The 16031-nt window shown below is 43.8% G+C and overlaps 1 protein-coding gene across 10 annotated transcripts in view; it reads right to left on the bottom strand.

Moving 5' to 3' along the window:
• Window positions 1-10488, bottom strand: part of RAI14 (retinoic acid induced 14) — an 86071-nt gene extending 75583 nt beyond the window's left edge. For 7 of the 10 annotated variants that reach the window (XM_071732252.1, XM_071732253.1, XM_071732255.1 and 4 more), the window contains exons 1-2: window positions 10399-10444; window positions 1420-1508 (exon numbers count right to left, since the gene is read on the bottom strand). In XM_071732252.1, coding sequence (XP_071588353.1) covers window positions 1420-1455 — 36 coding nt within the window. In that variant the 5' untranslated portion in view covers window positions 1456-1508; window positions 10399-10444. Of the gene's footprint in view, window positions 1-1226; window positions 1246-1419; window positions 1509-10224; window positions 10371-10398 lie in introns of those variants that run through there. The other 3 variants (XM_071732250.1, XM_071732251.1, XM_071732254.1) reach the window with 3 other exon arrangements.
• Window positions 10489-16031: the final 5543 nt, after the last annotated feature.

Below are 16031 nucleotides of genomic sequence, written 5' to 3'. Positions count from 1 at the left end.
TTATTTGTTGTGAAATGGCACAAGACACTAGCTGAATCAGTCTGGTGACTAGCAATAGCCAAATACTGCAAAACAGTTAGAAGTGTTTCCCTCTGCTCCCAAAGGTTGGCTGTATTTTGTTTGTTCATAGAGGTAGTCGTTTAGAAAGAGCTCTCGCTAAACTGCAGAAGCATCTACCAGTACTGCTGCTAGGAAACCAATATAGAAGCTGCATTGGATATTAACAGGTAGCTCAGACTTTTTAAGCAGAAAACAGCACATTTGCAGATTACACCACGACAACATCTCTACCTTCTTCCCAGTTACTGAAGTGCATTACAAGATGGTCAAAGACAGAACTCCAATAGCGTGCCATGAGACTATCTTTACATTAAGCACAGCCTCTACCACTCCTAACTGCAGTAATTTTATTCCTAAACATCAAAACTTCTGAAGAAGCTCCATTTTCAAACCTAATACATCTTCAAACATGGCTGCTCCAGCACACCTTAGGAATCCAGCCATGACAAACAATACCACTTCTTGGAAAACAACATACAAATTTAGGATGAAGGATTCAACAGTACATTCTTCACAGATCATGGAGATTTGCTATAAATTCCACATAAAATCTGGAAAGTCAGTAGACAAAGTCACCTTTTTCACTGACTGCTCACTGTACTATCAGATAAACTTTATCATTACTGCATGACAACAAGCTGGAAGGAGTAGCAGTAGGAAAATGCAAAAACAGAACTAGACTAGAGCAGTTCCACTGCTCCAAGGGAAGAATGCTCCAGAGTTGCTCTCCACTGGTACTACCACTACTACCAAGACCCAGTATATTGGTGCGTAGGCTAATGTCTCTCTAAATGCAGTTCTGGAGAGTCTGCTGTGAGACCCTCACATTTATGCCTGCCATCCTTGCTGCTCAAGCCTCACATCCACCTCTACTGTCACACTACAACGGATAAGCCACAGCCACTCCAATTGCACAACTGGTTCCCATAATCTTGCTGACAAAGAAACCCTGCCACAGACTGAGGAGACCTTTCCTTAAGTGTTCAAACAACACACCGATAAGAATGGTATTAAACAGAAATATGATTGGGTAGTAAAGTCCTTAGTAGACTTAATCCTATACCTGGAACAAAGTTTCAATCTCAGCACCAGCACAAGCTCACGGAACCTCTACAGACCCCACACACACGCATGATTCAGCTAGAAGGCACAAGGTAGTGAAATACCATTAATATGGATAAGAGGTAATTGCACTCCAAATAGTAACAGCCTAGTCCGTATCATGCTCAGCTCTTGCCTGTGCACTTGGAAAAAGTTGTTCTTCTCTGTAACTCATTAACCTACAACCTTATCAAGGTGGGAGTGAAGAATGTGTTTCCAGCATGGAAACCAGCAGTCAAACTGAGCAGAAATACTTACGTCACTCTTCCTGAACTTTGCTTTTAAGCTTTTCATGATGATCACATTCAATCTTCCAGACCTTTGAGATTTATATTCTTCTTCAATATCTAAACAAAAGAAAAAGAAAAATAAGATTGCAACTCAATACCATTCAGTTCACTGGCAGACATATCTGAATTAAAATTTGCATACCTGGATCACCCTTTGAGGATTTAGCCCTCAAGCTCTAAAAAAGATTAACAGCCAGCTAAGAGAAACTTTCTTTTCCTCCAAACTTGAAAGCAAGACTAAGTCTGACTACAGAATAATACAGTAAATCTTACCAAAAAGTCAAGTATTATGGTACACTAGCCACTCTCAAAATAGTGAGGTCATGTTCATACACATAGCAGCTTTCTGTGCGCACTGCCTATTTTAACACTATCATCAGGGCAGCCACTTGTAAAGTGGGGAGAGCAGAAATCAGGAGGCAAAACAATTCATTAAAATTTCACTGTCCTACAGCCATGGGCCTGCACTGCATAGCACCACTATTGTATTTACAATACAAGTCTAACCATTAATCAAATTCAAAATTTTACTTTAACCATGCGTGACACAGCAATACACAACATATGGAAGAACAGAGATCATCCTTAGAAGAATTTTATGTTCTTCAGCATAAGAAGGGTGTATTCTTGGAGTCATAGCTGTTCTCAGCTTGACAGTGCATTATCACTAACAGCCATGTTACCCCTTCCTCCCTTTCAAGTGAAAGAAAGCAGCAGATACACAACACAGACACCTAACATTACAGACAAGCTGCAGGCTCTCACAGGGGAACAAGGGAGCCAGTGCTTAGGGGAAGTTTCCTGAAAAAAAGCTCCACATACTACTAATCCAAGGCAAATGTAACACAAACAGCATGTTCAGGCAGTATGGCAGTGCGTTTTTCTCCAAGAGAAGAAAAACAGTGAAAAAGCAACACACATCTGGACTGGGCAAAACCACCAATACAAAAATGTTCCAAATTTCTAGCTTCACAATATGGTCAGTAGAATAGCCAGCCCCTCTCATCTACAAGCTCTAGTTGCTACACAAATTCCTTCTGAAGGAACAGTTTAAAATAAAGGATGTTCAGCTGTATAAACTTCCTCCCTCCACCCTAGAAAAAAAAAAAGGAGAAAAAAACATTACAGATCTAGACAGATAAATAACTAAAATGAGGGCTGGAGCATAAATTCAAATAGGTCATGCAGGGTCACTAATGTTTCACATCACGCTTCAGAAACAGTAGATTACTGTTTGATAAGCAAGGTGAGATTCAACTGCTTCGTAAAAGAAAATCTTTTAATATTATGAAGCAAGTCGTCATGTTTCTACATGATCACTCTGAGTTTTAAAATACAGCTACATAGTATACACTTGGTAGAATGTGTAAGAATGCTTCCACAAAATAACACTTAATACCATTCAGGAACAGTGCTTAGTGCTAAGTTAGTATGTCATTTGGTTTAACCCCATATTTATCCGATGGACATTTAAGACAAACACAAGTATAGGTCTTTAAAAAAAAAAACAAAAAACAGCCAAACAATAAAAATCTCACTAGATACACACAAACACATTTCCCACACAATACACACCTTCAGTAGGTAATCTGATGGGGCAATTCAGTAAGCTGTTAAAGTATCATTATATCTAATTAAATGGTGCTAAGTCTAATTAAGCAGTCACTTTGAAGTCCTATTAGATCCCTGACAGCTTTCAGGTATATGAAGAGGGGTTTCATTCAAAGTTCTTGCTTTGTATCTCAGGGACAATGGACTTGTGGCATTTCGTTTAAATCTCTATGCAATGAGAAATGCAATGAGAAAAAAAGTGCAGAAACTTTTCATCCCCTGGCTTAAGTGACATTTTCTTAGCTTTTTTTCTGGGCTGGATGGGGTATTTGTAGAACGGTAACAAAAAAAACCAACAAAAAATATTTATTTAATCAGGTTTTGAACAATGAAAAAGAAGGAATTATTTCAGGTCACTCTAAGAGACACTTTATTCCTGATACATCTACTTAGACCTTGGAGAAAGTGTTTCAATTGCACAACAGATGTCTTAACCTGTACTGGAACATCAGCAAGAGCCCAGTAATCTCCTAAATTATTCTCAAGCAACACCAAGGATGTTGAGCACTGCAGAGACCAGAAATGCCAGGGTATAGGCAAACAAATACCAATACACTTATCTGGCCTTCTCTACACACCATACCAGCAAAATAAGAAAGCAAGAGGAAGAAAATGAAGGACAAAACCCCAAACCCTATTTTTTAAACTTCTGAGGGAAAAAAACCCCAAAGTTACAATTTAAAGGCAATTCAAAAGCTAAGAAAGATCATACAATATCCCACCAAACCTAAAACTTAACAAGACTTCTGATTTAAAAAGTTATACCTATTTGACTAAGAAGGTAACAGTTTAATTGGGCCAGTTAATAAAACATAAATAAGTCCTTTGCATGGGGAACTGAAAAACAAGAAATCCTTCTCCACATACAGATTGCCAAATAATTGTCTGCTATAGAATGCCTTTCCCCTTCCCACTCCCTTAGCTTTTTTGGCTCCCATGAACGAAATATTTGTCACAGCTCCCATGGAAGATAAAATACTCAACTACAAAACTACAGGGGAGATGACAACTCCTTGTAGGCAGATGCACAGAACAGCTGCAAAGCTGGACCCTCTTCCATAAGGGACCTGTAATATAGTTTAATTGACAAGTTTTGCAGGCACCCTTTCCCTATGCTACTTTTCCCTATCTTGAGGAAGGAAGATGGGAGATGAGCTCTGTTTCTGTCAGAAGCCAACTTATTTTTCCCACAGGATACTTCACCTATTGCGTAAGTGCATTTTGTACACTGAATGTGAAACTCAAGTCTTCAGCATAATTAAAAAAGCATGCACAAGCATACAAAAATGGCGTTCCCCAGTTTAATGTGTCACATCTGTACTTCTTCCATAAGAGACAGTCAAACACAAACATTAAGATTACAGCTTGTGCATTACTATGCCCATAATCCTTCACTGTAAAGATAAAAAAATCCATGAAATGGCAAGGGCTATCTTTTCCTGGCACAGGTTGAAGGAGGAAGTGACCTCTCAAAGGGCGTAATTATTGGAACAGATGCAAAAATCGGTCAGTATCCTAATTAAGCAAAGCTTTATGGTGACTGCTCATTTGCCAGAGGGGGGATGAAAGACGCACCAGTAATACATTCCTATTTCACAAGATAGGAAACAACTACTAGAAATTCATGAGGGACAATCAAGTCACTTCAAAGAAGTATTTCTGCAGTGAGTCACAGGTATTAACAAGAAGCCATTTCTACTAATGGTGGCATTTCTCAGCTTTCAGAACAAATGTGGTAATAAATACTGAGTGCTGTCATCTTGTAGCTGCAGCAAGTTAGCAGTAAAGAACTGCTTAACTCCAGGGGTTCCCAAGAGCTGATACTGGTCCTATGCTTTTAATCATTAGCTCTAAAACTAAACATCTAGTCATCTTTCTCATCTCAGCTATGCTTTACTGACAAGTGCTTAAGTTAATTAGTTTAGGTGTCAACAATCTCTCACCTCTTTCAGAACACTCTGAGAAGCCTTCATCTCAGACAGTGGTCTTCTGCAGCAAAGTACATTCAGGTCATCTAGTTTCCCCTTACCCTCCCAAAAATACTTGATTTTTTTTTTCCTAACTTGTGAGGTTAAATAAAAGAACTAGAGACTCCAAGGAAGACCTGGAACATAAAGGGGGAGAGAGGGGAGGGGAGAAGGAAACAAAACAACAAAAACAAAAACAAAACAAAAAAAACCAAACCAAAACAAAAACAAACAAACAAACAAACAAACAAAAAAAAAAAAACATTGCCACCATACACTTATACCTCCTTTGTATGAAAACACCTCCACTCACAGGAGAAAAGGGGCCCTAGAAGCATCATCTCCCACCCAAAGTACAACATGAGCATTTATTCTCTGGATGATCACCTTCTAACTCACAAGTCTTACTCTGACCCAAAAGGATAAGCCTTTGTGGCAACCAACACTATAGAGTAGCCAGAGGCATCCACACTGCTAGCATCTCTTCTGCTGCCACTTTCAGCAACCAACTATTCAAACACTTCACATGCCTGAGCTCTCCTGACCTGCTATCCAATATGAGGAACATGTGCAAACCCAACCTGCTGCTTAGCACTGCCAAAACCACAGGATCACCTGAAGGCACTAAACCATTGCCCAGTGTCTTTGTTTATACAGAAATGTATATTCTATTTCTCAGAGGAAAGCAAAGCATGTATGTGATCAAAAGCAATGGGAATATTTCCCCACTCCTTATCAGCACAGGTCAGTTTTTCCATCTTGAGTAACCCATCCTTATCATAGGAAGAGTCTAATGGAAAAGCATTTTTCTAAACTTAACGCCACCTATAAGGACAAATAAATCTTGGCTTGGTTAGTCTACTGTTACTTACTAATGAAAACACACTGAAAAATGTACCAAGAAGCCCAAGCACTACTCTAGAGTGAGAGTGATTTATGTACAGCTAATCCCACTCTAAACAGAATTAGACATCAGAGATAGCAAGGGCCTTGGGTAACTTAGCACAATTCCTGTCTCTCTTCACAAATCACTGGTAAGGATGTGCTGACCTGTACAAATTTAAGCAATTTAGCCCCAAAGTTAAAGCTCCATAGATACTACATCACTAACAAAAATACAGCTATCACTCCTCCCTCCAAAGTGCTTTGCATGAACTTTACTCCTACATTTCCTTCTGATATTCAGAATCTGCAAATGTTAAGCTTCATTTTTAATGGATTCAGATGAAGCAGTTGGGCTGTGTGGATGCTACACAACCAGTACAAACCCAAGCAAGGCTGTCAGTGTGGGGATCTGCACAGTTTGTTATCTGCATTTTCGATATCAGTTATAGACAGCATGGAGACAGCTTGCATCAGGCAGCCCTTGGACGTAGTGAATTACAAGTGAAGGTTAGAGAAAAATCAAAATATCACACCCTAATCTGTTTGCTTGGCATACTTGCCAGCACACCAGGCAAAATCCTCGCTCATGTAAAATCCGGGCAAGTTTGTTAGTCACTCAATATATACAACTTTATTCTGCTCTTACCCCATTTCTTTTATCTGGAAGTGTCTGTCAACACACATCAAGCTCATTGAAGAGCACAGTAAAAGAGACAAGACTTGCCCCATGAACTGGGACATTTGAAAGACACTGTCTTTCTTTGCTTTCAGTTTCCTTGTCTCTTAAACTAAAAAGGCCTCCCTTTGCAAGCCCCAAAATTTTGAGACCATATTCTCTGGTTTGATCACATATAAGATATGCCACAGTCCTGAAGACTTTTTCATGTTCCACACTTGATCCAACAGGGCTGGACTGGAACTGAAGCAACCAGCTACAAATAGAAAGAAAAATGACAGAGTCCCGCTTGTGAAATACCAGTTCTTAAGTGCAAATTCCACACGAATAACAACAGCTTCTACTTCTTTATACTTACTCCCTTCCTAACATTAGGTATCAACCATTCAACTAGATGATCTTCAGATGAAGCATGAAATCAAATAAAAGACATATCGGTGTCCTTATGGATAAATAGTCTGAAATATCCGAAGGCAGAACAGTCACTCATTAGGGCAGGAGTTAGGAAAATTAAATTGATATTTTGAATTTCCTAAGATATTTGCCAAGCCCCACTCTCAGCAACTCTGCCCTTACCCTTTGAAAGGTCTTGAAAAGGTATTCTACTAAAAACTCCTGCAGTCTCGAAATATTCGCAGAGACTGTGCTGACAATACAATTCCTCCTGTCAGCTTCCATGTTCTTGATTAGGGAAAATATTTTAGCTGATGAAAATGCAGTAACACTTAAAACGTTACTCAAAACTGGAAAAAGAGTCGGGTGTGTCTCCACCCTTCAAAAAAAGTATAGGAATTCAGATGCTGTTATGAGCAACATCCTCAGATGCTGAGGTTACAGTTTAATACTGAAGTTACATACACATACCAGCACACTAACTCTTATTCTCTTGCAGTGTCTGAAGAAACTTGGCTCTTTGGCTGTCCACTTTAGAGAGTCAGGTGAAAAAACACCACACATCTTGGTTTACAGTATTTTGAATACCACCAATGTCTTCTAGAACCAAAAGCAAAAGATGACCGTGGCAGCTTTAGAAAATATATGGACATTACTACTGCACTCATCTACAATGCAAGATCTGCCTTTAGAGGAAGGACTTGAGTCAAGATCCAACACTTCTAGGCAAATGCCATTACATACAAGTACATCCTCCAGAGGCTGTATCAAGTTAGCATATTAATTACCACCATCACCTCTGGGTGTTACTGGCCATTCTCTTCCGGATGTCAACACAAGGGAAGGATGCTTTCACTGTTTACTTCCATCTCAGCAGTCTCAAGCAAGTACCTAAACTGGTAGCTAGTTCTAAGTGCCAGTGAAGATCCTCAGCTGCTTCCACAGTTCACTAGACTCATATTTGTCTCTGGCAATGTGACAGTGATGAGCTCTGCTCTAATGTATTCCCTAAATTACAGTTATTTATTTGCACTACTTCCTCTATATTCTAAAAACGTATTATTAGATGACTCTCAAAATGTAAGGAGCAGCAAGGACTGACAACTCTGAAAACAAGCCACAAGCTACCTCGAATGCACAGCTACCATGTTTGTGAATTCACAAGCACCTAGACAACAACTCCAAGGAATGCAGGCAAGGGAACAGGCTACTCAGGCATGAGGAAAGTATGGACACAGCAGAAGAGCTGGTTACTCAAATCGGTTACTCTGCAAGATGCCACAGATTGCTATGTTCCCACCTTGAGATTTTCAGTTGTCTACTACCTCTGCAACTAAGCAAGGCACTAAAACTTTGAACTGATTTGTTCTCCGTTTACCTTCTTTTTCTTGCTAGTTATTTCATGCATTATCCCTGTGCAAAAAGAACTAGCCTACATTCAGCCCTTAAAAGGAATGTAATTAAGGCATTGTTGCAGTGGGATTTAGAAACTGTCAACATCTCACACAAGAACTTATCTTTCACGTTTCTGCAGGCACTGCTCAAAAGATGCATAACCTCCTTATCAAAGAGTGTGAGAAAAAAAATAACATAGTGGGGAGCATACAAAAAGAATAAAAATAGATGAGGCAAACCAGTGAATTCTTCTTGTGAAATGCTTAAGCCACTTCATGAGACCAGTAACTTCTTGCCTAAACTCTTCTCCACACTTAATGTCAGCCATGTCTTGGCTCAGGTGAAGAAAAGGGGAGGAGGCTGCATTTTACTGCTTTGCTAGCATATGCTAACAGTCCTAGAAAAGGAAGAGACTAGCACAGGACTGATACTTTCGAAGACTGGAAGGACAGATGTCTGCTATTTCATAGTGACTTACTGACACGTAGCTTAGCTTCAGCTCAAGAGAATGCTGACCTCACATCAGCTTCATTCTACTCAAATGCTCGTTGTCTCTGGTTTGTGTGGCTATTATGCAATTCTTCTATTAGTAAACAAAGTCTCATTGACAGCCTTCCAGGAGCATCCCAAGACAAGAGGCCACTGACAGGTATTTACTAAATTAATTTACTCCTAGTTGCCTCAGAGGGCTTTTCTAGTGATGCGTTTTCCATCATTTGATTCTTCTTTAAACACACACTCAGCTGCAACTCACAGTGACAAAGAAAAACATTTAAAAAAAATAAAAAGCAAAGACTACAGCTTCTACCAAAATAGCAGTCTCGTCTCTAAGCCTACAAGTGTTCTACATCAGTTCTTTAATAAGCACGCTCTCAGTCACTATAGAAACAAACGGCAAAATTTGTCAAGATCCTGCAATGCTGATAAAGCAGAATTTAACTGGTCTTTTCACAGGGGGAAATTTAAGAATGTCACAAGTGGCAGCGGCAAACTGCGGAAGGCTTGTGCTGCCAAAAACTGTGCAAGAGAAACCAAAATCTTTGGCGTGCGCTGTTAGAAGTTACAAGCACGGGTTTCTGGACAAACTGGATCCGATTCATAAAGCAGACTACTTCATTTTCTCTCCAACAGCTACAGAAAGCCTTGCTCTTCCAACTCCCCTCCCAGGGGAAGGCGCAGACCCAGGAGGAGACGCGCCCGGCAGCTGTGTGGGGGGGACCTCACGGAACCCGGCCCGGCCGCTGTCCCCCGGGAGAGCCAACCCCCACCTTTGCCCTAAAACTCCAGAGAGAAACCGCTCCTCATAGGCACTGAGACAAGGCCGCCTCCGGGACCACCTCTTTTACCGGAGAGAGGTAACCAGAGGTGTCCCCCCGCAGGCGAGTCTGACTTCTTCCAGGGCATCCCGAGAGAGGGGGTGAGGAGCGCCGCAGAAATCAGGCGGGCCCGTGCCGTAAGGGACCGGGCGGTTCCCGCGGCTCCGCTCAGGGCTGAGGGACCCGCGGAGATCCACCGACGGGTGGGCCGGGCTGGACCGGGGGGTGAAGCGGCACCGAGGTGCCGCTCACCGCGGCAGGCAGCTGTCACTCCCCGCCACGCACAGAGGGGAGAGGGGAAAACGATAAAACTATCAATAAAGTAAATAAACAGACAAGCGGCAGCGAGTCACAGGCTGCCCACACACCCTTCACCTCAACCCCCCCCCTCCCCTCCCCAACACAAACACCCCGGTGCTCTCCACTCCCCCACACCGGGGAAACGGGGCTCTCCGTCAGCGACGGGGTAAGCGAAGGGAGAAGTTTCCTTCCTCCCCCCGCCTTGTCGCTCCGCGCAGACAGTATCTCACCTCAGGCTCCACCGGGAAAGCGCCGTCCGGCAACGGCGGCAACAACCCCCCGCGCTGGGCGGCGGAGGGGCAGGTGAGCGCCGCACACAAAGCCCTTATTCACAGCAGCCCGCCGCCGTGCTGGCGCGCACGCAACCCGCCCACCCCACCGCCCCACGCCTCAGCCCCGCTCACCTCATAAAAGAGCCGCGTTCCGCCACCACCGCCACCTCCTCTACCTATCTACCTACCGCCCGCCCGCCCGCCCGCCCGCCGCCGCCGCCGCCGCCGCCGCCGCCGCCGCCGCCGCCGCCGCCGCCTCCCCGCACCGAGCCGATCCCCGCCGCTGGATGAAGGGGCGGAGCGCGCTCACCGGGACACTCGGCCGCTTGGCCCGGATAGGGCGGGAAGGGCGAGGAGGGGTGGGGGGTTGCGGGGGGGCGTGACATCACCCAGCGGCCACGTGACTCAGTGGGGCTGCGGCCCCCACTTCTCCCCTCTCCCGCCCCCTCCCTCTCCCCCCCCCCCCAACCCTGAGGAAGGGGAGGGGCGGGAAGAGGGAGGGGGCTGAAGGAGCTCCCCCCCCATACTCTTAGGCACACTCACTCAAATCCGTTCGTCCTGTGCCGGAGGAGCGTGTGGAGGGGTGTGTGGGGAGGTGGGTGTCGTGTGACTGCTGCCTCTATAGGCCTCCTGGTGTCCTCGAGAGAAACGGTGAGAAGGGGCAAAAAAAAAAAAAAAATTACATCGAGCTCTGCAAGGAGCACAGATGCTTCGCTGCACGCGAGCAGTTGTAGAATTGCAGAATGGTTTGGGTAGGACGGGACCTCGAAGAGCATCTCGTTCCAACCCTCCTGGGGGTTGGGCATGAAACCTCCCACTAGACCAGGTTGCTTGAAGCCCCATCCAACCTGGCTTTGAACGCTTCCAGGGATAGGGAATTCACAGCTTCCCTGAGCAACCTGTGTCAATGTCTCTCCATCCTCACATGTAAGAATTTTTCCTTAATATCCAATCTAAACCTACCCTCTACCAATTTAAAGCTCTTACTCCTTCTCCTACGAGTACATGTCCTTGTCAACAGTCCCTCTCTAGCTTTCCATTAGCCCCTTCTCCCCCTTGTAGAGACCTTACAGTAGTCCTGGAGCCTTCTCCAGGCTGAACAACCCCAGCCCTCAGCCTGTCTTCATAAAAGAGGTGCTCCAGCTCTTTCCTCATCATTGTGGCCCTCCTCTGGACTCATCCCAAGTTCCCTCCAAAGATTGCCAATGTGTCCAGTTTCCTTTCTCAGACCACCTACGAAGGAAGGACTGCTTCAGAAGAAATCAAAGCTGGGCACTTCTTGTTTAACACTCCAAATTAATGACTAGTGTAGTGGTTGGTTACATAGAAACTTAGAGGTTAGGAAACCTCAACTGGACTTTTATAGCTGCCCCAAGGTACTCCACTGGATGTGCTCCAGAAGCCTCTTGTCTGTGTAGGCCAGACGCCCGTACTAGAAGCTGAACCTACAGAGTGTCCTTTTTTTGAGCCTTCTGGCAAGCTGATGGCAAACCACTTCACTATCTCACCAGAAAGATTGCAGTTGCCTTCACCTGTGCAAGGAAATCTGTGCACTTTGTCTACAAATTGTCCTGGCAAGTGAGTTGGTGAGCCTCTGCCTACCCTCCCACTATGGGAATGCTGCCAGAGTTGTTAGCCATCTTCTCATCAAGTCCTGCTCCACTCACCACCTGAGAAGGACTCCTTTGATCTCTGAGATTGCTCTTATCTGCTCAGCTCTCAACCATATCCACACCTTCTAAAGTGGCAAACAGTACAAAGAGGAAATGATCACTTCAAAACTCTAGGTCATTATTGTAATAGTGGCAAGTATTGTTATTAAACAAACACACTTGATTTTCACCAGAAGCATACTTCCTTTGCTGATCTGTGGTCCTTACCTTGGCCACTTTCTTTTGCATGTGTTTTACCTGTGAGAACAGCAGTCATGCCAGCACAGTTTCTTCTTTTTTGTTACAAAAAACACACACAACAGTGTTTATCTAGTCTAGTTAATGCTGAGAATTAAACTTGTACACAAGCAATAAAACCAGGGTACTAAACTGTTAGCTCAGGAGCTAACTGACCTGTTAGAATTATTATGCAATCATTCTTAATTCAAGTTATCTTAAAAAGCTGAATATACATGTTCAATATGGTTAGAACGTCTCCTTCCTGCTTTTTCCAACACTGGCAAAACTGTGTGTAGTCATGTGTGACTGGCATGAAAATTATTCAATATGTAAGTTCAGTTTCTTACACTTTGAATAGCTTGACTATGTTGAATTTTTATTTCCATTCTCAGTGCTAGTATATCCTGAGAACAAGGTATGGGTATGTTTGCATGGGATGGTCACAGATAATGACACAAGAATAATAAATAGAATTATAGAATCATTAAATGTTAGGGATTGGAAGGGACTTCTTAAGATTGAGTCCAACCCTCCTGCCAAAGCAGGATCACCTAGGGCAGGTCACAAAGAAATGCATCCAGAGAGGTCCTGAAAGTCTCTAGAGAAGGAGACTCCACAACCTCTCAGGCAGCCTGTACCATTGTTCTGTCACCCTTATAACAAGAAAGTTTTTCCCCATATTAAGGTGGAACTTCCTGTGTTCCGGTTTATGTATGTTGCCTCTTGGCCAGGGCATCACTGAAAAGATACTGGCCGCTTCTTGACACCCACCCTTCAGACATTTATAAACATTAGGAAGATCCCCTCTCAGTCTTCTCTAGACTCCACAGCCCCAGGCCTCTGAGCCTTTCCTCATAAGGCAGATGTTCCAGATCCCTCATCGTCCTTGCAGTCCTCTGTTGGATGCTCTCTTGTATATCCTGTCCCTCTTGAACTGAGGATCCCAGAACTGGACACAGTACTCCAGATGTGGTCCCACTGGGGTAAAATAGAAGGGAGGAAGAACCTCCCTCAACCTGCTGGACATACTCTTCTTAACACAACACAGGATGCCATTGGCCTTCTTGGCCACAAGGGCACATTGGTGTCCCATGGGTAACTTATTCCACACCAAGGTCCTTCTCCATGGAGCTGCTTTCCAGCAAGTCAACCCCTATTCTGTACTGGTGCATGGTTTTATTTCTCCCCAGGTTAATGACTCTACACTCACTCTTTTTGAATCTCATTAGGTTCCCCTTTGCCCATCTCTCCAGTCTGTCCAGCAGTTCTCACTGAATGGGCACACAGCCTTCCATGGCATCAACCAATCCTTTCATATCATCAGCAAACTGTCCAGGTCCTTGATGGAGATGTTGAATGAGACTGGACCCAGTACTGACCCCTGGGGAAGACCATTAGTCACAGCTATCCAACAGGACTCTGCACCATTGATCATGATCCTCTGAGCTCTACTGTTCAACCAGTTCTCAATTCATCTGAATGTCCACTCTTCTAACCCATACTTCCTGATCTTGCTCACAAGGATGTTACAGGAGACTGCATCAACAGCCTTGCTAAAATCAAGGTAGACAACATCCACTGCTCTCCCTGCATCTACCCTTTCAGTTACAGTATCATAGAAGGCTATCCTATTAGTCAAACATGACTTCCCCTTTGTGAATCCATGCTGGCTGCTCCTGATAACCTTCTTCTCTTCCTTGTGCTTAGAGACAACCTCTAGAATGAGCTGCACCATCACCTTTCCAGGGATGAAGGTGAGACTGCCCGGTCTGTAGTTTCCTGTATCTGTACATTTTACCTTCGGTATTAGGGAATATTTGGTTCTTGAGAACTTGGAAATACAATACTTGCTAATTCCCAAAGAAGTATTGTTCTTCATCTCGTACACTGTGGCCCAGATTAAAGGCTCCCTGTCAGAGAACAAGATGGAGAGTGAGGAGATCTCAGCTCTATTCCTGACTTTGCCCTCAGTGTGCTGTAGGTCCCAGTACAGGACCTGTGCTTCTATTGTCTAGCTACAGAGTGAGAAGAACACTTTAAGAATTTTATTAAATGCTCAGCATGAATTTAGAGAAGTTGTTAGTAAGACAGAGAGAATCTAATCCGCAAAAGGCAGCATGTGGAGTATGTCCTACACAAAGCAACTACTCTCAAAATCTAAGTACTAGCATGTTGACAGTATGAAACTCTTCACATGTCTCCCCATTCTTTTGTACAACAAGCATGAGGTAAGGATGGTAAGAGAATATCTCTCTTCTGTTCAGTCTCAAGGAAGAGCTCGGAGGGGGGCCAGACAGTTTAACTTTCAATTACTGCCCATGGTGAGGTTCTGATGAAATCACCCAGGCATTCCAGCTCCAAAAAGGAGAGTCCTGGAAGTGGCTTAAAGATATCTTTAATCACACTTTATCACACTAATTCACTGTCTTGATAGCATCTACTAATTAGCACCTTGGCACTGTTAATTTTTTTCCATGGCTTCTGGCCAGTTACTAATTTTTTTTGCTGCTTCTGGCTATTGCCTTCTGCAGTATACGACACTGTGGTCACATCCCCACTTAGAGATTATTTACAAAGGAAATCAGGTTTCTGACCTGGCTGATCACTTCCCTGGAATCTCTCATGCAGCTTAAACCTGTTCTGTGAGCTGTGAGTGCCACATGTTCTCTTCCTCACTGAACGTGTTCTGGTCCGGTTATTTCCAATCTGCATGTAGTTTGTTTTGCATTAGCTGTTGTGTATTTTTTTGATGAAGGACAATTTATAGAAAGTTTGGTTTTAGATTTTGAGACAGGATTTTGTTCCCAGCCTGTTCATGCTTATAGTGACAGATGTCCCTCATAAATGCAGGAATCTCTGTGGTAAGAAGTGAGTGAGTAAAAAAAGTGTGGTTTATATCTGCTCCCACCAGAGTTCTTTTTTTTTTTCAATAACTTTTTAGCCTCTTCACAATATGGTATGTTCCATAAAACTGGATAGGAACTTTTCTCTTTTACTATTTCTGTGCTGTTTGTGCTGGAGATCAATACAGGAAAATACTAAAGGTAGGAAAAAGCCACAACTGGAGTTTCTCAGACAGAGCTCCTGATATAAAATCTTGAGAGAGGGCAAAGCTTATGTAGGGAGTTCTTTTCCTTTCACGTGATCTTTCCAAGGCTGAAGAAAAAGTCCAGAAATAGTTGTAGGAAACTGTCTAAAATATTGAAACTTGAACTTGTTTGATGAGTATCTCCTTTGGTTTCACTGATTTTCTTTCTTCCTCATGGTTTTGACATCTACATTTGTTCTGGATTGATGCAGTGCTGTTTCTTTGGTAGTGAGGGAGGGGGCCCAGGGGTGGTTCCTGTAAGAAACTGCTGAAAGCTCCCCCATCTCCAAAAAGTCCATCCCCATCTCTGGCTAATGTTGAGGCCGTAGGTGACAATGGATGCACCTCTGCAATCAACATATAAAAGAAGGGGAAAAGGAAGTGGCTATAAGACCTCAGGACAGAGGAGAGGAGGTGGGCAGAGCAGAACCAGAGGTGAGAGCAGTGCCAGAGCAGAGAAAGCAAGATTGGTGATGGAGGAGGGGAAGAAGGTGCCTGAGCAGAGGTTCCCCTGCATCCTGTGGTGAGATGACAGGCTGTCTCCCTGCAAGCTGTGGAGGAGGATGGTGGAACAGATGTAGACTTGCAGGCCACGGAGGACAACAGTGGAGCAGAAGTAGACCTGGGGCTGTCGGAGGAGGTAGACCTGCACCTCATGCCAAGGGAGCTGACTGTGCTCTAAGCAGGCCATGACACTGTGGGCAGCCCACTCTAGAGCAGACTGTTCCTGAGGGGAGGGTACCTTGTGGGGGGGACCCACATTGGAGGGATCTGTGAAGGACTCT

The sequence above is a fragment of the Heliangelus exortis genome, chromosome Z (genome assembly GCF_036169615.1).
Source record: "Heliangelus exortis chromosome Z, bHelExo1.hap1, whole genome shotgun sequence".
Taxonomy (NCBI): domain Eukaryota; kingdom Metazoa; phylum Chordata; class Aves; order Apodiformes; family Trochilidae; genus Heliangelus; species Heliangelus exortis.
This window is presented reverse-complemented; position numbering and strand designations above follow the sequence as displayed.